At 40.1% G+C, this 26,592-nt stretch overlaps 1 protein-coding gene across 1 annotated transcript in view; it reads left to right on the forward strand.

The window, feature by feature from the left end:
- The window catches only part of mettl14 (methyltransferase 14, N6-adenosine-methyltransferase non-catalytic subunit), a 31,928-nt gene extending 5,618 nt beyond the window's left edge, over positions 1-26,310 (forward strand). Inside the window, exons 5-11 of the mRNA XM_084319274.1 lie at positions 535-622; positions 6,661-6,751; positions 8,868-9,009; positions 12,920-13,012; positions 18,102-18,218; positions 22,906-23,116; positions 25,755-26,310. Of these exons, the coding sequence (XP_084175400.1) occupies positions 535-622; positions 6,661-6,751; positions 8,868-9,009; positions 12,920-13,012; positions 18,102-18,218; positions 22,906-23,116; positions 25,755-26,062 (1,050 nt within the window). The 3' untranslated portion in view covers positions 26,063-26,310. The remainder of the gene's footprint in view (positions 1-534; positions 623-6,660; positions 6,752-8,867; positions 9,010-12,919; positions 13,013-18,101; positions 18,219-22,905; positions 23,117-25,754) is intronic.
- Positions 26,311-26,592: the final 282 nt, after the last annotated feature.

The following is a 26,592-nucleotide window of genomic DNA, read 5'->3' on the forward strand; positions in this document are numbered from 1 at the left end:
ATGTGGTCTCTACTGTGGTATAATGTGGTCTCTACTGTGGTATAATATGGTCTCTACTGTGGTATAGTCTGGTATCTACTGTGGTATAATCTGGTCTACTGTGGTATAATCTGGTCTCTACTGTGGTATAATCTGTGGTCTCTACTGTGGTATAATATGGTGTCTCTACTGTGGTATAATCTGGTCTCTACCGTGGTATAATATGGTGTCTACTGTGGTATAATCTGGTCTCTACTGTGGTCTCATCTGGTCTCTACTGTGGTCTCATCTGGTCTCTACTGTGGTATAGTCTGGTCTCTACTGTGGTCTCATCTGGTCTCTACTGTGGTATAATATGGTGTCTCTCTACTGTGGTATAGTCTGGTCTCTACTGTGGTATAGTCTGGTCTCTACTGTGGTCTCATCTGGTCTCTACTGTGGTCTCATCTGGTCTCTACTGTGGTATAGTCTGGTCTCTACTGTGGTCTCATCTGGTCTCTACTGTGGTCTCATCTGGTCTCTACTGTGGTATAATCTGGTCTCTACTGTTTTCAGGGCACACAGAGTCTAAACCCCCACAATGACTACTGCCAGCACTTTGTCGATACAGGACACCGACCACAGGACTTCATCAGAGATGTCGGTGAGTGTTTGTCTTGGTCCTGTGTGTGTGTGCGTGTGCGTGTCTGTGTGGGGGCGGCGGCGTGCCTTTGTGTGCATGGCGGGCTGCCATTGAGTCGGTCAAATTAGTCATTACTTAAAAATTAAGAGGTAAGCATGTCTTTGGTATGAACATAGTAATCATTATAATCTTAACTACTCACCTCATACTATAGTCTACACAGATAGCATGTACAACAGTGCTGTATATACAGCATATTTACATTGATATTTACTGCATATATATATACCTGCATATAATCCTTTTATATACTTACTTATACATCTGCATATAACCCATAACTCTGTATGATAGCATGTATGACAACTACCATACTGTCTTTATACCTGTATCGGTTTAATCACCTATCACTATTGCACTTTACTGTTACATTTGCACTCTGGCTGGATGCCAAACCTCTTTTCATTGTACTGTACTTGTGCTGTATAATGACAATACATTTTAATCTAATCTAAAGGGGTTGTTCTGCATGATTATATGTGGGGAAACAATTTTTCCAAAATTGTTGATGAATTAAATCAACTAATCGATTAGTCGACAAAGGCCTTTAGTGTAGGACCGCCTCCACGCGTGCCTCGGTGTGCGTCGATACTAGCGATGGGCAATTTGAGTAATTCAGCTGTCAAGAACTCTTAAAGCTGCTATAGATTCAGATGCAGAGTTTTATTTGCCACATGGAAGTAATATAAATCATACAGTTCTCATACAAACACATAACGTCACGGTGACCAATCGCAGCCACTCTTATTGTCTGGGACCAAATACGACCACGCCCCATTCCCAGTAAAAAGTGGTAATCTCTAGAATGGGTTTCGGACGACGCTGTATACGGAAGTGACGATAGACAACACTTTCTGTTGTCAGTAGATGGCAGCATTGGTTTAAAATTAAAAGGTGAAAATGTTGAAAACTACATGAATACATTTCCCAAGATCCTTAGCACAGGTCACAGGTCACTGGGATGTGTGTGTCTATTCTTCGCCGTGATCTGAACAGCGGTAAACTATTACTGCGACCTCGGTATAGCGACCGCGAATGGTAAACTAATGATCTTAACAAAAGTGCGCTGGTAGCGTTACATATGTTGTCTAAAGGGGGACATATGGTACAATTTTAATGATAATCGGCATGTAAAGGACAACATAAAGCATCGTTAATTTGTAAGAAACCTCAATGAAAACGGTAATATTCGCTATTGTTATGAAAATGTGCTAGAATCCTATTAAAATGTGGACGCATTTGGTCTACGTTCCGTTACATCCAGTTCTACCATGGGTAAAAGGAGCAGGAAGAAGAAAAAATCTGCCCCCTGAACTGAACACTTGATGGTCGGCGACCGCGTACAACCTCATTTACACAAAAGAATAATTTATACAATATACAAAGAAACAAACGATTCACAGATTAAACAAGAAATAAAGTAAAGAAAAGAAAATATCTCACTTTTCAGATTCATATTTCATAATGCCTAAATATTTTATTTTTATAATAATTTTTTAATTGACAAATATTATTACACCCCTTAACACTTTGGACACCAACAACGAGTATACTCGTTATTGCCCGCCATGCGTTGTGTGCCAACAATGAGGGAACTCGTTTTTGGGATCAATATTTAATTTCTTCGCCATGGCATTCATAATTTATCCAGCCTCCCTCCGGGACGCAGCTGGACCCTGTTCTGATATGGCAACGCCTCAAAACCGATTTCGGGCGTTACACTCCACGCCAAACCGGAAGTGGCGCTCGGTGCATCGGGGAAATTCTTCCGCCAGAGATATATTGTAACGTGGATCAATATACACAATTGAGTGCATTGGGATCGCTTTCTAAACGCAATATTCAATATGATTTCGGCGTTTATTGCGTCATACAAACGGGAAATGGATCTAGCAGATCGTCGTCAAATAATTGGAATATTTTTTCTCCAGTCTCATCGGCGAACTGTAAGAGGAATCTAACGTTATTTTCAGCTTGATTGTCCATTTCTTTGTTTGCAATCCATCTGCTCAACGTATAAACCCATACTAAATAAAGCCGTTACTGACGATCAAGGAATTATAAACGACCCCCCCCCCTTTCCTTCACGCATGATGAAGCATAATGTATACCGATCATATAGTAGTAGTAGTAGTAGTAGTTTATTTTTTTCAGTCATCATCACACACAGTACAATATACATCATCATTTATCAATATTTGATTATTTACAGTGACTGAAAAAGGTACAGACTGAAGCATAGTGCTTATATGTGCCTGTCCTATATTCTTACCAAAAAATAAAATTTTTTTTACTCAAACGGTATTCTAAAGAAAAGAAAAAAAGAAAGCAAAACAGTATTATTCACCCTTGTAGTTTTTCAAAATGTTGCTTTACAAAAAAATACAAAAATGTAGATTCCAAAACAGTATTCTAAAAGAAAAAAAAGAAAACAAAACAGTGTTATTCACCCTTGTAGTTTTCAAAAATGGCTTTACAAACCGTTTTCTTAAAAACCAAAATCGAATGACTCATTCTTAACTGTATAGCCGCATTGTTCCACAAGTTAACCCCAATAATAGAAATACACCTCCTTTTAATCCATTTCTTAGCTTTCTGAACAGTAAATTTACAAATATCTCTCAAATTATATTTTCTTTCATGTGTTGAAAAAAACCTTTGCACCCCATCTGGGAGTAACTTTGCTTTAGCTCTGTACATTATTTGCATAGTTTTATTGTAAACCAAATCATTAAATTTCATAATATGAGACTTTATAAACAATGGATTTGTGTGTTCATAGTAACCAGCCTTGAAAAGGTTCCGAATGGCCCGCTTTTGCAGTACGACTATTGGATTTACTGTATTTTTAAATGTCGACCCCCATACTTCCACACAGTAAGAAATGTAAGGAAGTATAAGTGAGCAGTAAATTATGTGCAAGGCTTTGTAGTTTAATATATCCATTCCTTACATTTATAAAATATTGCTACTGACTTAGATATGTTTCCTTGAATATAGTTAACATGTTGTTTCCATGTTAATTTCTATTAACTAATATATTTCTATAATTTCTAATGTACATTTGAATTTTTTAATATAGCGTGTATAGGAAAGAAACGCCAATCGATAATCTAACTCGCGTTTTAGGAATTACTGCAGAAAACCTTAAAAACATACTTATATTCACGACGGTATTAACACAACAATGTATGAATGAAAAAATATAACGTTCCCACATCCGGAACGATGGATACCCGATGTTGAATGGGCCATAGTAATGTCGATATAGCTATAATATCTCAAAAGTTATAGCCCTGCAAAGAAGGTAAACCTCTCCATAGGCTTACAGCGGTGGCAGACTGGGCCCAATGGCGTGTAGCTTTATGCCAAGCAAGCAGTGCAAAAATTTACCGTAGTGGCATGCAGTAATGCGCCTTTCATTTTCCGCCGCCCAGCGCCCAGGTCGCGCGGAAATAGGCTGTCTATTGCCATTCTCTTTGACAAACTCTAACCTTAACCAGCTCCTTAACAACGCCTAAACTTAACCGTTCTAACCTTAACCAACTCCGAAACCATGCCTAACCTTAACCATAGAAATTATATTGCCATTCTCTTTGACAAACTCTAACCTTAACCAGCTCCTTAACAGCGCCTAAACTTAACCGTTCTAACCTTAACCAACTCCGAAACAATGCCTAACCTTAACCTTAACCTTAACCATGCCTAACCTTAACCGGCGAAATAACCTTAACCGGCGAAATAATACACGTTAAAAAAAAATCACGTTAAAAAATATTTTCGATGGGATTCGAACTCGCCAGCAAACAAGCCATAGGATCCACAGCCATGTGTCCTTGCCAATTGAGCTATTGGTAGATACTGAATAAGGGGCGGTGACTTATATATATTGAGCTCCGCTCAAGGCGGGATCTCATGCGCATGCGCGGGCACCTCGCGCGAGCACGCCGGCGCACGCACGCACCTGAGCGAGCACGCCGCCGCCGGTGCACGCACGGTAGCATTTGTCTGAAAAGAAGGGCGCTTTACCGCACTAGCGTGCGGTGACGAATGCGGAAGCATTTTTGCACTGCTTGCTTGGCATTAACGTACAGGCGGCCCAATGATGGGTACAATGCATGGCGGCCAATGTGTTAAGATCGCTATGGAGAGAATTCCACAATTGTACACCAATAACTGAAAGACACATCTGTTTAAGTGTGGTATGTGCAAACTGATGTTTAAAATAAAATGTCCTCCTACTAAACTCACTTTCTAAATGAAAATTATTTTGTAACTTTTCTGGCAGTATCTTATTTCTTGCCATAAACATAATTAACACTGTTTGAAACTTAACCATGTCTTCAAGTTTAATTATTCTAGATTTAATAAAAAAAAGTTGACTTTATAATAAAGTTCTCGATAATTCATTTTGTGTGATTCTTACAGCCCTCTTCTGTAGTATAATGGTTTTATATTAGTCTCATAAATATTCCCCCATACTTCAACACAATAACTAAGATACGGTGAGATGAGTGAACAGTAGAATGTTCTCATTGCCTCATACTCTTAACACATTTACTTTATTCATGACAAAAATACTTTTGGACATCTTTTTTTTTAACATGTGCTATGTGAGATTTCCATGTTGGTTTATCATCCATAATTACACCAAGATAACACTCAGCCACTAGATGTCGCACTAGAGCAACAGTATGTAATTTATCCAATCAGGTGTGTTCCACATGGGGGCATACATTCCACGAGGGAGGGCATACATGCCTGTACAACATTTATTTTGGGGGGGAAAGCACAAATTGTATTCCACACCTTTCTAAAAGCTTTGTGGATGTTTTCTTTTATTTTCTTTTATGATTACTCTACATAAAATGTTATCTATAGCACCTTTAACACTTTGATTGCCCAACCCGAGTTTTCTCGGGTTTACCCCCCGCGTGTTGAATGCCCATCACGAGAATATTCGCTTTTTCTCGTTTTTTATTTTTTATTAGCGATCTGAATTCATATTTCATCAACCGAGTCTACCGTTGGAAAATCAGCCACCCCAGGCGCTCAGATGTGAAAAAAGCGCCCCCTATCGTCTCCCAGATGGTAATTCACCCTTTTGGATTGGACTCAATGAAAATGAATGAGAAAAAAAACCCGGACTCCACATTTTACTTCTCACTCATGCAACCGGCGTCGATCAGCTTCACTCTGGACCCTCAGAGCAGCGGGGATTATGTGTTTTTACAGTATACGCGTGGGATCAATAAAAGGATCGATTTTTTCGAATGGCGATCAGGAATTGGAATAATCCATTTGGATACCATCTGATCTCAGGTAAGGAATCTATGTTACCAGTCTTAGGTCAATCATTTCTAAATGCTATTAAACGGAAATGAACCGATAAAAAAACAATCTGCTTCGACAATGTTGACGTGAAATAGGTCATTGATAATGCGACGGGCAGATTAGACGCATAGCCATAATTTAAAACATAGATTAGGCGATATTAACGTTAACATTGGAGTGGATGTGGGCATTCAAGCACTAAATGTTCGCCCCCTGCTCTGCATTCAAAGTATTAATGAAAAACAAGTATTCAAACAAGTAATTTGGATGGCAGAGAGCCAGAGCAAACAAAACAATGAGCCTCTGACGAAACAAAAGCAATATGTGAATTTCAGTGTGTATTTCCCTGGTCAAGTAGGTGGTAATAAAAATAAGTGTAATAATAAATAAAAACTGTATGAGTATTTACTCTGTTACTCTCCGGCTAGTTCTCCGGCTGCCAGCAGCTAATTCTAATTATTTGTTGCCCATATTTATTGTAACATATCATATATCTGTTTGGGCATTCAGACCCTCATCTGCACCTGTTCTCATATTCAGAGTTAATTATATTGTTTACACTGTTTATAATTTTTATTTATTTATATTTACATTTATTTTATATATGTATGTCTTTCTGCTATTATCCTGCATGTGTGTGTGTGTTGTGTGATGTGTGTGTGTAGGTCTGGCTGACCGGTTCGAGGAGTATCCCAAACTGAGAGAGCTGATCAGACTGAAGGATGAACTCATCTCCACCACCAACACTCCTCCCATGTATGTTAAGACGGGTACCCCCCGATGACACCCGATGTTTCTAACGGGTCCTTAGGGTGTTTGTGACGGCGGCAAGCCGGTCTGGGCAAGGCAGTGCAGGGTTCCCACAGGGTCTTAGAAAGTCTTACATTTAAAAATCAGAATTTTAGGCCTTAAAAAGGTCTTAAATATTTTCGATTATCTTAAAAGTGTATTTGATTAGGAAGTTACTTCTATGTTGCGATAACGTCTCTGTTACATTAAATGTCCGGGCTATTAAAAGTAAGCCGCTCAGCCCCCCCCCCCCAACAATTCATATGGAATTACTTCTTTCATAGTCATCTTCTTACTTTTTTGCCAGCATGGCCGTGAAATAAGTATTAAATTCTATTCAGAGTGGCTTTAAAAAGTTGTATATTTAACTTGTTGAAACCTGCAGTATAAACCCTGTACTATATTTGACCTCAAATTAGACAAACGGATGCACAGGATAGTAATTTATATTCCACATATTACTTCCCATCAGTGAAGAAACACGGAACGACCAGAACTGGAGGAGGTCGATCTTGAATGCATGTCATGTAGGCAGCGGTTCTTTTCATAACAGGCTTAATAATAATACATTTTATTTGGTGGTGCCTTTCACGACACCCAAGGTCACCTTACATATCATAAAAACAAAGCAAGGCAGTTAAAAGTCTAGGTTAAAAACAGTGAAGTTAAAATAACAAAACAAACAGCAGGGGGTATAGAACAGTGGCACAGGTTATAGTGAATATGCAAGTTTAAACAGATGGGTTTTCAGTTGTGATTTAAAAGATGATAGGGAGTCAGACTGTCACACATGTGGCGGCAGGGAGTTCCAGAGTCTGGGAGCCGAGCAGCTGAAAGCTCGAGCACCCATGGTGTTGAGTCGTGAGCTGGGGATGGATAGGAGTCCAGTAGAGGATGAGCGGAGGGTGCGGGAGGGGGTGTATTCCTGGAGGAGGTCAGTGATGTACCGGTAGATGGGGGCTAGATTGTGGAGGGCTTTGAAGGTGAGTAGGAGGTTTTTGAAGTCGATCCGGTAGTGCACAGGGAGCCTGTGTAATTGAATGAGGACGGGGGTGATGTGGTCAGATGAGTTTGTGCAGGTGATGATCCTGGCAGCAGAGTTTGGGATAATTTGGAGTCTGTTGAGGAGTTTGATGGGAAGGCCGGTGAGGAGAGCGTTGCAGTAGTCGATCCAGGATGTGACGAATGAGTGGACTAGGGTTTCAGTGTTTGATTGGGACAGAGATGGGCGGAGTCTGGAGATATTACGGAGGTGAAAGAAAGCAGACCGGGTGATGTTTTTGATGTGTGGTGCAAATGAAAGGGAGCCGTCCAGAATGACATCAAGGCTTTTAACTTGGGGGGAGAAGGGTACAGGGAAGCCATCGATGGTGACGTTCGGAACTGGGGTGTTTTGTGATTTGGTAAGGGTGGATTTGGAGCTGATGAGCAGCGCCTCAGTTTTGCTGCCATTTAACTTCAAGAAGTTTCTGCTCATCCAGCTCCTGATGTCCTCAAAGCAGGTGGTGAGGGAGGTGGGGGGAAGGGCAGTGGTGGGTTTGGAGGAGATGTAGACCTGTGTGTCGTCTGCATAACAGTGGAAGTGGACCCTATGGTGACGGAGGATTGTGCCCAGGGGAAGGAGATACCGGTAGATGGTGAATAGGAGGGGACCCAATACTGACCCCTGGGGGACACCCAGTGAAACAGATGAACACCCTGACTTGTGAGTCCTGAGTTGTACAAACTGTTGTCTGTCAGTGAAGTAAGATGTGAACCAGGAGAGTGCGACACCAGTGACCCCAATGCCAGCCAGGCGGTCCAGGAGTAGTGGATGGGAGATGGTGTCAAATGCCGCGCTGAGGTCAAGAAGGATGAGGATGGTAAGAAGCCCAGAGTCAGCAGCACAGAGGAGGTTATTTTAACAAGGGCTGTTTCCGTACTTTGTTGTGGGCGGAAACCGGATTGAAAGGGTTCGTGGAGGGTTCGTATAGCCCCATTTTCCCAAAGTCTCCTATGTGTGATAGGTACTTGCAGGCCGACCCGAACACTTTGACCTGTGTGATTTGAAGTGTAAGTTTGTAAAGTCTCCTATGTGTGATAGGTACCTGCAGGCCGACCCCGAACACTTTGACCTGCGTGATCTGAAGTGTAAGTTTGATGTGATCCTGCTGGAGCCTCCACTAGAAGAGTACTACCGGGAGTCAGGCATCAGCCACACCGAGCGCTTCTGGACCTGGGACGAGGTATGTTCTACATCAGTGACCCCATTTTATTTTGGAAATTTTTTGGCGACCCCACACTTAATGTATCGCGTAATTTCAACATGGAAATAATGAATATCAAAATAAAAGGACACGTTGGAACTTGATCATGCATATTTATTAGAAAAGGAAATTACATCACAATGTTATTAATGAAATGAATGGATATTATCAAACGGAATTGTTTCTGTATACACATTTGTAAAACGATCGAGGCATATTTAGCTTTTTTTTTTTTTTATGCGTTCACATGCGCTTTTCAAGAATAAACAAAAACGAGACTTAATGGGAAGGGTGTGCTTGTACATTTGAACATAGTTCCATGTTACGTGGCTGCGTTGTGCTGAGAAAGAGGCGCAGATCCGCTTCTACTCTGAGGCGAGATCTGTATTTATTTTTTATTAATGTCAGAGCCGAGAATCCCGCTTCACAGAGGTATGTTGACGCAAACGGGACAAGCTTTCTCAGCGCAGCATTACACAGCATCGGGTACTCGTTCCGGACTGATATCCAGAACTTTGCGAGGGGCTATCCAGTAGGGCTGTCTTAAATACTTCAAAGCTTCGAAGCCTCGTACGATGCGCATGGGATTCGAATATGAAAATAAAATTTGAATATATATATATATATATATATATATATTTATTTTTTTGTGCAAAATCAACTCTGCCTCTCTTTGTTAATTACAACAAGCAATGCTGTTTGTTATTTAAGATGAGGTCGGACTCGGCACTGACAGATTTGTGTTCATTGTGCTGCTTTTATAAAGCCTCAAATGACGGCTTAGAATATTTCATGAAAGCAAAGTGTTTTGTTTGTCTAAGATTTTAAAAGGTTTAAACTTTACAGCACTGACAACGTTGAACAAAGTGCTGTACAAGTCCCACAACATAAAACAAATATATATATATAATTTTTTTTTTTTTAATCTCAAAACTCTGAATTAAAATCTAATCTCGCCCCCGAAGCTTCGAATTCCAAAAAGAAATTCGAAGGTCAGCCCTACTGTCCAGTGAACTTGACTTTCAGTAGCTCGTCACACGAAAGATCGATCAACGCCTCCTGCTCAGACAGTGGGAGGCCTGTTGCATCATGTGCAATGAACGGATCTTGGATCCAGTTGTTCAAATTGTCCGTGCTCTTTCTTTCGGGGAAATAATTCCATAATTGACGATTTACGATTTTAATCGATTTTTTTCTCTTGAAAACTAGAAACGCCAAGGAAATCATTCAAATAACCTTTGTTTTTATTTGACAAAAAAAAATTATCAAACCAAGATGAATGTCCCTATTTGGATTGAAGTACAAACCTAACTTTCACCAATCTTCACTTAAAAAAAAAAATTATAATATATATATATATATATATATATATATATATATATATATATATATATATATATATATATATATATATATATATATATATATATATATATATATATATATATATAAAGGGTTACTCTTGATCAAATAAAGATGAATGCAGTGATGGGCAAAGTAGCTAAAAATCATGAATGTCCCTATTGGGATAAATAGTGCAATAACTTGTTTTTTCACCAAACTTCACTTAAAACAAATAAAAGGTGCCTCTTGATCATCAAACAAGAATGAATTTTCCTATTGGGATTAATAAAGTGCAAATCTAACTTTCACCAAACATCATTTTTTGTAAAATAAAAGGTGACTCTTGAAAAAATAAAAATAAAAAAAGAATATATATATATATTTTTTTTAAATCGATTTATTTTTTTCAAAATTGTCCTAAATCATTAATTCGAATGAATCGATAATATCGATTAATCGCCCAGCCCTACAACAAACCTATCCATTGCGAGTGTCCAGGTTTAGGTTAAATGAATCAAATCAGCTTTATATGCTTGGCCTGGAAAGTCCCCCCCCCCCCCCCCCCCCTGGAAGTGCTTTAGTTATGAGACAGACGGTGTCGATCACAAATATCGGAGTACACATTGACACACAAAAGACCAGACGATATACCTGCGCAGGGCTGTCAGGCACGCTCGCGCATGTCACTGCACTTTGCTCTCCTCTGACTCACAAAAGACCAGACGTGGCCTCAGTGATTATACCTGCACTGATGTATGAGATGTGTATTGGAATACTGTGCCTCCGTTGATGCAGGGGCGAGACATGGCAAATACGCACAGAGGCCAGGTGGAAAACTCTATCTGAGTTGGGCTCGCGGATTTTCGCTGATCTTTTATTAAACTTTGTTTGCCAATGCACTGTCACCTACCCGCGACCCCAATTGGGGTCGCGACCCGTAGTTTGAGAACCTCTGTTCTACATAAAACATTACACTAAAACATAACATATAGTAGACAATGTACGTTCTACACATTTAACATCACATATAGAGTAGAGGGTGTATGCTCTACACACATTAAACATTACATATAATAGATGATTTATGCTCTACACACATTAAACATTACATATAATAGATGATTTATGCTCTACACACATTAAACATTACATATAATAGATGATTTATGTTCTACACACATTAAACATTACATATAATAGATGATTTATGCTCTACACACATTAAACATTACATATAATAGATTATTTATGTTCTACACACATTAAACATTACATATAGATTATTTATGTTCTACACACATTAAACATTACATGTAATAGATGATTTATGCTCTACACACATTAAACATTACATGTAATAGATTATTTATGTTCTACACACATTAAACATTACATGTAATAGATGATTTATGTTCTACACACATTAAACATTACATATAATAGATTATTTTATTTATGTTCTGCACACATTAAACATTACATATAATAGATGATTTATGCTCTACACACATTAAACATTACATATAATAGATTATTTATGTTCTACACACATTAAACATTACATGTAATAGATGATTTATGTTCTATACACATTTAACATTACATATAATAGATTATTTATTTTGCTACACACATTTAACATTACTAGATTATTTATTTTGCTACACATTTAACATTACATATGTTCTACACACATTTAACATTACATATACCGTAGTAGATGTATGTTCTACACACATTTAACATTACATATAGTAGATTTATGTTTACACACATTTAACATTACATATAGTAGATTTATGTTCTACACACATTTAACATGACATATAGTAGATCATATAGTAGATGATGTATGCTTTACACTCATTAAACATTACATATTAGGGATGGGCGTGAGTAATCGATTAATCACAATCAATTAATCACATTAATCTATGAGAAAACTTGATCTTAAATTACTAATAATTTTATGAAAATAAATATAATAAAATAAATATGTATGTGTAAGATTATAACTGTTTGTTGGTTTCATTAAACATATACGTGAATGAACAAAATTAAGTTTTAATAAAAAAAAAAAAAAATTATCCTCGATTACTCGAGTATATCATGCCATCAATCTATCTGGATTTTTCTTAAAAATGCCCATCTCTATTACATATAGTAGATGGTGTATGATTGTATGTTCTACCCACATTTAACATCACATAATAGTAGACAAGGTATGTTCTACACACATTTAACATTACATATAATAGATCATGTATGTTCTACACAATTACCATTAGCATTGTAGACATTTACCAGACACTGTTAAATTTCAACAGTTGAATAAGCTCTAATTCTAGTAGCCAAAATGCTTACTACTTATGACCGAGCCCAGTCAATAGTCTGCCCAAAAAATAACGTACACCTCAGCCTATTTGTTTTCGGTCACAAACGAGTGCTTGGAAGGCTGCGCGACCACACGCAGCAGAATGAAATGCTGTCTGGTCCCGTCTGTGTCTCCTCACAGGCTCTCAGTCTCCCCTCTCTCTCTCTCCAGGTCATGAAGTTGGACATTGAGGAGATCTCTGCCCTGCGCTCCTTCGTCTTCCTGTGGTGTGGCTCTGGAGAGGGCCTGGACCTGGGCAGGATGGTATGTCTCTCTCACAGGGCCATATGGCAGAAATCAATATCGCAACAATAATCATTACTAGGGGTGTAAAGGTACACTTATCCGTACCGAACCGAACAAGTTTCAGTGTGTACCGTACCGTACCGAACGGCTGTGTAGTATACCGAACGAATACAACGGTATGTTAACCCACCGGGGGCTGTTTTTTTCACAATCTAATATAATTATTATTATAAATTTTTTTTTTTTACAAGTCGATTATTAATTTCAATATAGAATATTCGTTGACAGCCCTACAAGTACAATTAGTTACTGCACACTACATCACCCCTGAGTGGAACATGGAAAGCCAAACTTTCCCCCACTGTACCGAAAACCCGTACCGAACCTTGACTTCAAAACCGAGGTACGTACCGTACCGTGGTTTTTGTGTACCGTTACACCCCTAATCATTACAAGTGTTTTTTCTAATCAAATTGTATCACGACATCAACTTACATAATATACAGGGTATATTGTGGGGTATTATCACATTTGAAGGATTCAATTCATAATTCTCAATTTAAGGCCTTAAAGGTATTCAAAAAGTACGTACATTTCCTTTGCACAGGTATTACATGTTTGGCGCGTCGGGACATGAAATAATATTAAATATATGAGATGTTTTTGTATTCAAGTATTTTTTTGCGGGGGCTACCGGGAGCTTGGTACGTCTGGCGAGAGCTTGTATGGAACGTGCACGCATTTGAATTGGCACACAAGCGCAGCCGCCAGTTCAGTGTCGTGTTGTTTTCTTTTGCTAGTATGGTTGTGAAATTGGTATTAAATTGTGCTCTAAGTGGTATTAAAAGTGTCTTCAAAAGCCTTGAAACTTAAACTTGAAACCCACAGATGCCCTCGTATGCAAAATCACACGTTAAATCGTTCGGACATTCACCACATTGAACTGCATGGTTCCCGGATTCTTCCCCAAGGGGATCAATAAAGGAATATCTCATCTTAACATGATATTATTACGTGTCATGATATCACAATATCCTCACTCCACCACGCCTGGAACACGGGGTGTCAAACAACTCGGGAAGACGACGTAAAAACAAGTGCCTTCCCCCCCCCCCCCTTCATCTGTTCATTCATCTCATCTTCATTTCCCATCTGGCGGAAACCCCCGTCGCAGGCTGCGCGTATTGTCATTATCGTCGTCATCACCGTCACCGTCACCATTATCATTCCTGTCTCGTCAAACAACCGAGCGTTCCTGTTTGTCAGAGAGGCACGTTAGGTCGACCCCGGGGCCCGGCCCTCTGGCATTCCTGCCTCCTGTGCATCACACGGCCAAGTGGGCGTCGCCGGTGTGACGCTAGATGCTCCGACGGGCTGGCCGGGGATTTTCCCTTTCGCCTCGGGCGTAAACGGAAGAATGCCCGTCGTCCCCCGCCTCCCTGCGGCTTCTCAGGGTGCGGAGCGACACAACAACAAACGCATCGCCGGATCTGCGTGACGGAGCTATCTTTAGAGGAACGTGGGCATTGGAACCGCGTATGAGCCGCGTATTCAGAATCAGAAAGGTCTTTATTGCCAAGTGTACTTTTCACATACAAGGAATTTGCTTAGGATGTTACTGGTGCGACATTAGCGGACAGACATTAACACATCCACCGCCATTCACGCTGTAACACGTTATTGCCCGCCATGCTTTGACCGCCAGATCTCGCTGTACAGCGTTATTGAGATCAATATTTCATTTTTTCACCAAGGCATTAATAATTCATATAATATTCACCTCCGACGCTGCAGCTGGACCCTACGGCTCAATACAACGACGGCTCAATACCGTCGAGTGGTGGATGGTCGGGAGAGTTACACTCGAACAACAGGAAGTGGGAGGTGTGCGTCGATTAAATTCATCCGGCCGTCAGACATTGTTGCAAGGCTCCCAACAGACACTATAGTACATATCGATCGCTTTATAAACTTAATAATCGATATGATTTCGGCGTTTATTGCGACATACAAACCGGAAATGGACCTAGGCGATCGACGTCCTATACTTAGGATATTTCACCGCCAGTCTCTTTGACGCACGGTAAGAGGACGCTAACGTTATTTTCAGCCCAATTGTTTATTCATTTCACTGCAAACCATCTGATCAATATATCACCCATACTACATAAAGCATTTACTGACGATCACGGAATTATAAACGACCCCCCCCCTCCCCCTTTTTCCTCTGCGCATGATGACGCATAACGTATACGGATCATATACAGTTTCATTTTTTAATATAGCGTGTATAGGGAAGACACGGCAATCGATAATCTATATATGTGTTTAGGCCTATAACTCACGTTCTAGGAATTACTGCAGAAAACGATAAAAACATACTTATATTCTAGACGGTATTTTTGTATGAATGTATGAATGAAAAGTATAATGTTCCTACATCCTGAACGATAGATAATCAATGTTGAATGGGCCATAGTAATGTCAATTTAGCAATACAATTTAAAAAGTTATAGCCCTGCAAAGAAGGTGAACATCTCCATAGGCTTACAGTGGTGGCAGACTGGCTATATTGATGGATATAAGTAATGGCAGGGAATGTGTTAACAGATGGATAATATAATAAAGTGGTGGAGTAAAATAAAATGAAATATGAGCTAAGTTAAGCATAATGGAATAATATAATTATGTAAGAGTTTGAATAAAACTATATGAAAACACAGGCGACCATCCGTGGCGCCATCTTGTTATGATCTTGTATTGGAACATCCTCCCCTCCCTCCCCCGCGCGCTTCCGTAAATAAACTCACGACCACACCGGTTTAGTCTTACACGATGACGCTCGATATCTGTAGGTGACACGCGTCAACAAAGCGTTCATACACACACACAAACGGATAATCACACACTATTATCATGACTTGTTATTTTTAGACGCACAGCACCTCTATGACGTGCGATGTTACTGACTGACTGACTCACTCACTCTGAAAATAGACACAATACAATCTGTCTGGACAACAAGAGGTCACACGTTCATGTTGCACGCTACGAGGCAGGTAAAGAGGCCGGCCAGTAACCAATAGGGTCGCCGGTTCGATCCCCGCCGCCGCCAACGGGAGGGTGTATTCCGGCTGTGAGCTGGTGACTGAAGGGTGGCTGGTATTACATCTACGGTGCCCATCATCTCTGCTCAAGTGCCCTTGAGCAAGGCACTGAACCCCAAAATACTGCTCCAGGGACGCTGCACTGCAGGTGACCCTGCGCTCTGACCTCTGATGAAATGCATATGTGCGGGGGACTGTGTACAGCATGTATGTAACTAGGAGGGATATGAGGACTGTGTGCATGTGTAACTATTCTAGGAGGGATATGGGGACTGTGTGTATGTGTAACTAGTCTAGGAGGGATATGAGGACTGTATGTGTAACTAGGAGGGATATGAGGACTGTGTGTATGTGTAACTAGGTGGGGTATGAGGACTGTGTGTGTAACTAGGAGGGATATGAGGACTGTGTGTGTAACTAGGAGGGATATGAGGACTGTGTAACTAGGAGGGATATGAGGACTGTGTGTATGTGTAACTAGGAGGGATATGAGGACTGTGTAACTAGGAGGGATATGAGGACTGTGTGTATGTGTAACTAGGAGGGATATGAGGACTGTGTAACTAGGAGGGATATGAGGACTGTGTGTATGTGTAACTAGGAGGGATATGAGGACTGTGTAACTAGGAGGGATATGAGGACTGTGTGTATGTGTAACTAGGAGGGATATGAGGACTGTGTGTAACTAGGAGGGATATGAGGACTGTGTGTATGTGTAACTAGGAGGGATATGAGGACTGTTCAGTTCAGAGTTCAGTTCAGAGTTTTTTATTTGCCACATGGAATCATACAATCAGAGTTTCTTCATTACACAATCATAAATAACATTCCATGGACAAAAGGAGCAGGAAGAAGAATAAATATTATAGTTACCTGCCCCTTATTCCTAAACTAAAGAAGTATTTACTTAATGGTCGGCGTACAACCTAATTTACACAAATAATCATGTATACCATTATACAAGAAACTCACAATCCACAGTTAAACAAGAAAAAAATTTAATAATAATAATAATAATAATAATAATAATAATAATAATAAAGAATAAATAATAAAAGAAAGAGAGAAAAAAATAAAATAAAAAAAAAATCTCACTATTCAGATCACATTTGATCTGAGGATCTGTGTGTAACTAGGAGGGATATGAGGACTGTGTGTAACTAGGAGGGATATGAGGACTGTGTGTATGTGTAACTAGGAGGGATATGAGGACTGTATGTGTAACTAACTAGGAGGGATGTGAGGACTGTGTGTATGTGTAACTAGGAGGGATATGAGGACTGTGTATGTGTAACTAACTAGGAGGGATGTGAGGACTGTGTGTATGTGTAACTAACTAGGAGGGATAGGCGAAAAGACATTTCCTTGTGTACGTTGACAATAAAGTAGGGATGTCCGATATTATCGGCCTGCCGATATCGGCATTAAAATGTGATATCGGAAAATATCGGTATCTGTTTTCAAAAAAAAATTAAAGGTTTTTATTTTTTTATTTTTTTTACATTTCTATAACCTTTATTTACCCAGGCAAGCAAGTAAGAACAAATTCTGATTTTATTTATTGTCAAAAGTATGCATAATGTTGTGTTAATTCCACAACAAGAGATATGTAATGTTAATTACCTGAAATTATTGGGGGGGGGGGGAACCCTGCATATATCGGTATCGGTTGATATCGGTTGATATAGGTATCGGAAATTAAGAGTTGGACAATATCGGTATATCGGTATCGGTAAAAAAGCCAATATCGAGCATCCCTACAATAAAGTCATCTTCTACATTGTGACATGATATATCGTCATACCCCTCATCATAGTGATATAGTATTAGTCATCATTGTTTCCAATAATTGTATAGGTGTCACTGTTGATGTTAAATCATCGCTGTCAGACGGTACCGCTCTACTTGGCTGTAATGGATGCTCGGTGCTGGAGTTGTACGACTTGGGTCGTTGCAGATCCTCCTTCCTTTTCCTCATTTTTAACATCCACCTGTTTCAGTGTTTGAGGAAGTGGGGCTTTAGACGGTGTGAGGACATCTGCTGGATCAAGACCAACAAGAACAACCCTGGCAAGACTAAGACCTTGGACCCTAAAGCGGTGTTCCAGAGAACCAAGGTACAAAGTACACACACACACGCACGCACGCACGCACGCACACACACACACACACACACGCACGCACACACGCACACACACACACACACACACGCGCGCATGCATACATACATACATACATACATACATACATACATACATACATACATACATACATACATACATACATACATACATACATACATATATACATACATACATACATATATATATACATATATACATATATACATACATACATACATACATACATACATACATACATACATACTAGGGGTGGGACGATACATCGATCCAGATCGATACATCAATGTAATTATCAACGATCGAATCGGATCGATGCAATGTAATAAGATCGATTCATATCGATACTCTTATTTTGAAAATCCTGTGGCGAGTCTCATATCCGCCCAAGAACAACAGCAGTAGCTCCGTGTGTGTAGACGTTACAGCATAGCATTCTCCCTTTCTGTGCGCGCGTCTTTGGAAAGACCAGATGAGGTCAGAGGAGTTTGATGTTTAAATGTTATTTAAACATAAACAATATAATACATAATAAATGTAGGCCTATCCTATACATGATCATGCAACATCAACAAATTGTTGTAGGAACGGTTTGGGAGAGGGAGGTAGGGAGGGGTTTTAGGTTGTGAGTTTTGAGTTCCAAAAAATGGAGCTTAAAGTTTAAAGCTCAATATATCAAAACGTGGCACTTTACAGTGAACAGGAGGTCTATTTGTATTAAAAACAATAGATTGATTTTCCTTTAAATGTCTGGAAGAGCTCAAAAATACAAATGTCAAATGATATTTTCGTTACCTTTTTTTAGTTGATCTAAATGTTACTGATTGTGTTAAATGGGCATATGATATCATCTCATATCGATTGCAGGCACCTGAATCTAATCTAATCGTATTGTATCGTGAGAGACTTTGTGATATCGGCAAATATCGTATCGTTGTCCAAAGAATCGATATCGTATCGTATCATGATGAAACTGGTGATTCCCACCCCTAATACATACATACATACATACATACATACATACATACATATTACATACACAACACCTCTTTATTATATCTTCATCTAAGATATGTCTGTGTATGTAAGATACATACACAGAAATGACACTCCCATCACCATGCATAATGGTGTTATAATGGTGCATGACAATGCAATGAGGATGTGAATAAGACACCACTTCAAAATAATTTCTTTGGCCGAAAGATATACCATTTTTGATCAACTTTTGATAATGCTGATCCAGAAAATATTCGACTACTGAATAAATTTGTGCTGGACATGTGAGTCGAAACTTGATCGTTTTGGCCATAACTAGTGGTGTCTTATTCACATCGTCATCGCATTGTCATCCACCATTACAACACCATACCTATCATTATGCGTGGTGATGGGAGTGTCATTTGTGTGGGCTGCCTTATTGCCTCCGTTATGAGGAAATCAGTGAATGTCAAAATTCTACGGAGGAATGACAGCTCATGTGCTCCAGGACCTGTAGCCATGCCAAAGGAGCTATGCAGCAAGGCAACAATCCTACATATTCAAGCAGAAATACACAATAGTGGTTAAATGAGAAGACATGTAGCATCGGATAAAGGAACGAGGAAAATAAAGGTCACACATACATACTGAAAGCACTAGGAACTGATGTGGTTCTTGTATAGTATAGTTTAGAAATAGCAAGTATAGCATAAGGATATAGAGTTAAAACTGTATAGTGTATAGTAGTGTTAGTGCCTTAATCCGTAGCTCAGGACTTTAGCGTGTCTATTTCATTGTGCCTATTTTTACGTCTATTTTATTATCTGTTCATTATGTCTATTTTATTATTTAGTATTATTGCACCATCAAAGCGGGCATGGCCACCTGTATTTCCCGGTATGCCCTGGCATGTATGTGACAAATAAACCTCTTGAATCTTGAATCTTATGGATGGTCTGAGATGACACAGGGACCTTTGAGACACTTTGAAAATACTGTAGAAGTTGTAGTGAGTTCTTCATGCAAGGAATCCCTAAAATGTCAGTGAATTGAGGGAGTTCAATGATGACAACGAACCAAGGTCCATCAAAGCACATGCAAGAGACTAGTATTCAGCTCTAGGAAAGGTCTGGGAAATGTTTAGTTGAAGCCATAGGTGTCAGCAGCTGCTGGATCCCAGGGGTTCACATACTGATGCACACAAAGCTATTTCATGTTTAATCATTGTATTTAGTAAATAATCCAAATATATTCCAACTATTTGTGTTTTCCTTCAATCATGACATGATTTATCAGAAAATGTGTCTTAGATGAAGATATATTAAAGATTAATGTGTGATATATATATATAATTAAAAAAGACTATTCCAAAGGGGTTCACATACTTTTGAGCACCACTGTATACATACAGACACACAAACACACACACACACACACTATGCTTTTTCTTTATACATCTTAATACAGTTGTGCGTTTTATCTGTTTTGGCCACACGGTGTTAGTAACTCAGGAGGTAGAGCGGCCGTCTGGTAATGGGGAAGGTTCCCTGTTAGATTCCTGCTCCTCCCGGCATCATGTCGAAGTGTCCTTGAGCAAGACACTTAAAAGTAACCCCTAACCGATGAACACAATTGTTTCTCTACTTGTGTCCTGTAAATGGACGTGTCATTCGTTGCGCATAGTCTGTACGGTTAAACATATGAAATGATAATAAGTGTCTGGCTTTTCACCAGTTATGTTTAGCTATGAAAGCATAGTCTGCCAGCACAGTCTGCCGTCGGGAACACTTTTGATTGTTGGCGATAATAGTTTGAGTAAAGTAAGAGTGAACAGTTTGAAAAAAGATTTAAATGAAAGTTAGAGGATAGTACAGTTCCTAAATTCACCACTAGAAGGCAATGTGGGACCAGTATTGTCCCAGTATACCTGCTAAGTGAGGCTGTGTAATTGGCATTACCCAAAGCAAAGGTTTACAACACACATGGTTGGTGACATGTAAGACTAAATCTAGACATTATTAGATTATATTTTCTAAACATAATCTAGATTGTTTTTAAGCTACTACTGTAGTCAATATCTGTTTTAAAATACACAATCTAACCTTAAAAGTTTCAAGTTCAAGTTTCTTTAATAGTTGTCATACAGAAGTACAGAATACTTTCATACAAAATGCTTCTTACTGTTACGAAAGTATTCTGTACTTCTGTATGACAACTATTAAAGAAACTTGAACTTGAAACTTTTAAAACTAGGCTTAATCCTTATGTTTCAACACTAACTTGGTTAAAGTGACTGATTTGGTTGATACTTGGTTGAAGAACCAAAATTCCAAAGACAAATCACATCTTATTTCTCCTTTCCTGTCTTTCCTCTCCTTCTACTTATCACTTTAAACAACCTATTTGAACTGCTATGGTCAGGCAAGCGCTACCAGAGTCTCATGGCCATTACAGAGAGACTCAGAAGGAGCTTCTATCCCCAGGCCATCAGGATGCTCAATGACTATGTAACACCATCAACCCATCCATCTACACTCACTGCACACACTCACTTTAAACACACACTCACCATAACACTCACTTTAGACACTTTAACACTACATTATATTTAGGGATGCACCGAATGGGAAATTCTTGGCCGAAACCGATACCGAAAATAGAAAACAGTTGGCCGAAAGCCGAAAGGCCGAAAATGATTCATAGAATAGAATTTTTTTTTACCAATGTTGTGGAACATTATGATTATGGAAAAATATATGATTATGGCAAAACTTAACTTAAATAATAAATAATCACTATTATGGGTCCATAAAACATTTATTCAGCACTTCTGAATGCATACAGTACATTAATTCCATCTTTTCTCTGGCTGCGCAGCGGACATCTGTGCTCTACTGAGCGCACCTTTCTAGTCCCCAGCTGAATGTGCTCGCTTGACTCGGCACAGTAGACGCGCGACAGACAGACAGTGTCAATGTGAGAAACACAACCCCCCCCCCCTCTCGCTCTGAATAATATGCATATTAGATCACTCAGTGATTAACCGCGACGGGCATTATAGTAAATAAGGATATAAAGCATGTTAAAGACGCATTTATTGGACGCGTTGCGCGCAGAGTTTACATAGAAACAGCGCGACTCCCGACAGCGCGACTGACATCATCACTGCAACACGCGAGGTTGTTAGGTTGTTTCTGTTTCGGTGATATATTTTCGGTGAAAAAACTCTTTCGGCCGAAAGCCGAAAGGCCATTTTTTGCCATTTTCGGCCGAAAACCTTCGGTGCCGAAATTTCGGTGCATCTTTATATTTATCTATTTTTCAAGAGATTTTCACTACATTCATACCGCATTTGCATTTGCACCTTGGCTTAAAGTTTTTGTACGTCATTGTCTGCATTTTTACTCACTGTACTTAGATTGTACTTAGGTTGCACTTTAGCTTGTATATTATATTGTATAGTGTTATGTGACTACCATAAAAACAAACTTGAACTATTTTAACCCCCTGTGGTTTCTATTTTGCTGCAGGACAGGAACCCTCGAAAAACCTATTTCAATATCTGTTTTAAAACGGCTCCCAATAAGCAGGTTGGCACCACCTTACTGCACGGTTGCCTCCGCTGTCTGTGTGTGAATGTGTGAATGCTTCCTCTCTGACCCCCACCCCATCCCTCCCCCAGGAGCACTGTCTGATGGGGATTAAAGGAACGGTCCGCAGGAGTACAGACGGGGACTTCATCCACGCCAACGTGGACATCGACCTGATCATCACGGAGGAGCCGGAGATGGGCAACGTGGAGAAGCCGGTGGAGATCTTCCACATCATCGAGCACTTCTGCCTGGGCCGCCGGCGGCTGCATCTGTTCGGACGAGACTCCACCATCAGGCCGGGTGAGGAGGGTTCCTCTTTTTATATTCGGGTTCGCACAAGGCCATTGAAGTGCTTAAAGTGCTTGATCCCCCCCCCCAAAAGCCAAGGTCTGGAATTCCTTAAAAACATTTTTTTTTTTTTTTTTCTTTTTTTTTTTGCATTGCATTTGCATTGAAAGTTTTGTTCATCCATGATAAAACTGTTCTGAATCAAGAAATATAATTGTTTAATCTAAAGTCTAACTACCGGTAATTGTCGGAAATTGGTTTTTTTAAGCCATACATATTGGATCCGATTTTCTTTTCAATAAAAAACTTAATTTAAAAGTGAATTGTATACTTTAAATGCCCTTTTAAAATGAAAATAGTGCTTAGAAAAGTACTTCAAAGTCCTTGAATACAATTTTGCAATGTTTGTGGGAACCCTGTTATTAATCCCCTTGGGGAAATTCAAGTGTCATAGCAGCATTTGGGGGGGGGGGGGGGGGGGTACAGGTAGGATAGGTAGTAATCATAATAGAACAAAGTGCAAGTTGTAGTGATAATATAGATAACAGTAGTAGTGGTGAACAGTAGTGACTGGCAGGATTTCATCAGACAGTAGTAATAGTGATGATGATACATGGTTTAATTAAGCATTACATCACGCGCAGGAGTGGTTTGTGAACAATAAACCATGCCTAGGGGTGGTTTATTGTTCACAAATCACGACTGCAAGTGGTGTAAAGCTTTTATACAACTGCCAGATTCATCCAACCTTATTTCTATACAATAAACACACATTAATCGAAGATTTATTGAAAAAACCATCCACCAGAAAAAGTAGTTCCCACAACTACAAAAAAGACAAGTTGCCTCCATGTGGAAGCAGCTTGAAGTGCATCCAACCAAACTAACACATCCAACTGTGTATTATTGGAATGATTGAGAGAAGTTGCCTCATGTGGAAGCAGCTTGAAGTGCATCCAACCAACTAACACATCCAACTGTGTATTATTGGAATGATTGATTGAAAATTTTATTACCAGATGCAGAATGGGTACAATACAGTACGGCTCAATACACACAATTGTTAAGGGAATGCAGACCTACTTTCCATAGAACTTCATTCTTAGATGCTTCTATATAAAGTAGGTAAAACAAATTAAAAGGTTTTCTTTGCCCTATAGGAAAAAAACGTTTTCTTTGCCCTATTCTTTTATTTATTTTTTTAAACCTACTGTAGAGGGCCTAAACTTAACCAGTTGGAAACCAAGCGTACAGTAATAAAATTAGCAATCAATCAATCAATCAACTGAATAGGCCATGCTCACTTAGAACAGCGCAGCACCCAGCTCTCTGACTATCCCCCGCGTTGCAGGCAGAGTGTGTGTGTGTGTGTGTGTGTGCGTGTGTGTGCGTGTGTGTGCGTGTGTGCGTGTGTGTGTGTGTGTGTGTGTGTGTGTGTGTGTGTGTGTGGGGGGGGGGGGGGGGGGCGGGTGTGTGGCGGTGGGTGGAGACTAGAGCGAGCGCTGACAGTCGAAAGGAAAAAGAAATTGAAAAGAAAATTGAAAATTAATCAATCAATCAATCCGCGATTTTTCTTTTGTTACAGAATGATTCAAGACCCATCAATTACATCATCCAACATTGTTTAAACGACTAAGACATTCGCTGTGACAGAATCGCTTGATATTTAGTCGTTTAGTCGCTATCAACATATCCATTTGTAAAGATTATTGTCCACCTTCTTGTGATCCGGCGGAGTGATGTGATGTGGTTCGGTTGTGGGCGGGTCCTGGGCCAGCAGCGTGGAATTGTTGCCAATAAAGACGTGTAAAATGACTGTTTCAGCCAATCAGAATCGAGAAATTTGCATGCCGTTGTATAAACTGTAGTAATACGCTGCACCAGAGTCCGCGCAGTGTTTATTATTAAGAGTCGGATGGAACGGTTCTCAAGTTCACCAGCCGTCAGCTCTCCGGCAACAGTCTGTGCACGAAGGACTGGCCGAGGCTGTTTGTGGTTTGTCGTGGGTGGGATACGTCTGTGGCTGAACGTGCTCATCCTGGCTAGCTCCTCATAGAGGGGGTGGGAGGGGTTTTCCAGTATAGCATCCAGCTTTTTCCTCTCGGCCCAAGACGTGGACCAACAAAAAAAACTAAAACTCTTGACGGAACCAAAACACGCTTACCAGTCTTGGTTTCGGGGCTAGTCTCACGCAGCGAAACAAAACAACCTCTATTGCCAAGACAAACACTATTACACATTCAGTGGCAGTCACTTTGGGCGTGCGCCAACAAAAACGCGAAGGGCTGTCCTTTGTACAGGGTTGGATGGAGATTTAAAAATAAACTACAATCGCTACGATCACCCTTTTCCTTGCAGCCATTCGCCTCGGAGTCAACACGCTTACCAGTCTTGATTTCGGGGCTAGTCTCACGCAGCGAAACAAAACGACCTCTATTGCCAAGACAAACACTATTACACATTCAGTGGCAGTCACTTTGGGCGTGCGCCAACAAAAACGCGAAGGGCTGTCCTTTGTACATGGTTGGATGGAGATTTAAAAATAAACTACAATCGCTACGATCACCCTTTTCCTTGCAGCCATTTGCCTCGGAGTCAATGTTAACTAACCAGCCCTCATTCCATCCCATCTCCGCCCCCCCCTCTCCAGGTTGGCTCACGGTGGGTCCCACGCTCACCAACAGCAACTTCAACACCGAGGCCTACGCCTCCCACTTCACCGTGCCCAGCTCCCACCTGTCTGGCTGCACCGAGGAGATCGAGAGGCTGCGGCCCAAGTCCCCACCGGCCAAGCTGAAGTCTGACCGCGGCGGCGGGGCGCCAAGGGGCGGCCGGGGCGGGCCGAACACCGGGAGGGGCGGGGACCGCGGCCGGGAGAGGAACAGACCCAATTTCCGTGGGGACCGGGGGGGGTTCCGGGGCAGGGGGGGTCTGCACAGAGGCTTCCCACCTCGCTAGGAAGCTCACAGGGCTCACAGCGGCCGTAGACTGTCTGCATATTCTCTGAATGGAGAAATGTGTAGTTAAAATTATAATTTTTTTTGTACATTATACTTGTTACTTTACTGGATGGAATAGATGTGTTAGATAATGTTTGTTTAATGAATATCAGCATTCTTGTTTGTTTTTATACCAAAACCTACACTTATGGACTCATGTACTTGAGCTTAGTAAATGGCAAATGTCAGTGATGAATAAACACAATTGTTTCTCTACTTGTGTCCCGTAAATGGACTTGTCATTCATTGCGCATAGTCTACACTCTATTGTGTACCGTTAAACATGTGAAATGATAATAAGTAGGGATGTCCCGATCCGATCACGTGATTTTCCGAAGATCGGGATCGGCAAAAAAAAAGAAGTTTTTTTTTTTTTTTTTTTTTTACAACTTTTTTTTTTATTATTCAACAAACATGACCATGTTCACGTCTTAAATTTCCTTTGATTTAATTATACATCAAATGATTTATGTCAAGGACTGCAATGCC

Source organism: Notolepis coatsorum, assembly GCF_963971535.1.
Source record: "Notolepis coatsorum genome assembly, chromosome: 7".
Classification (NCBI taxonomy): Eukaryota; Metazoa; Chordata; class Actinopteri; order Aulopiformes; family Paralepididae; genus Notolepis; species Notolepis coatsorum.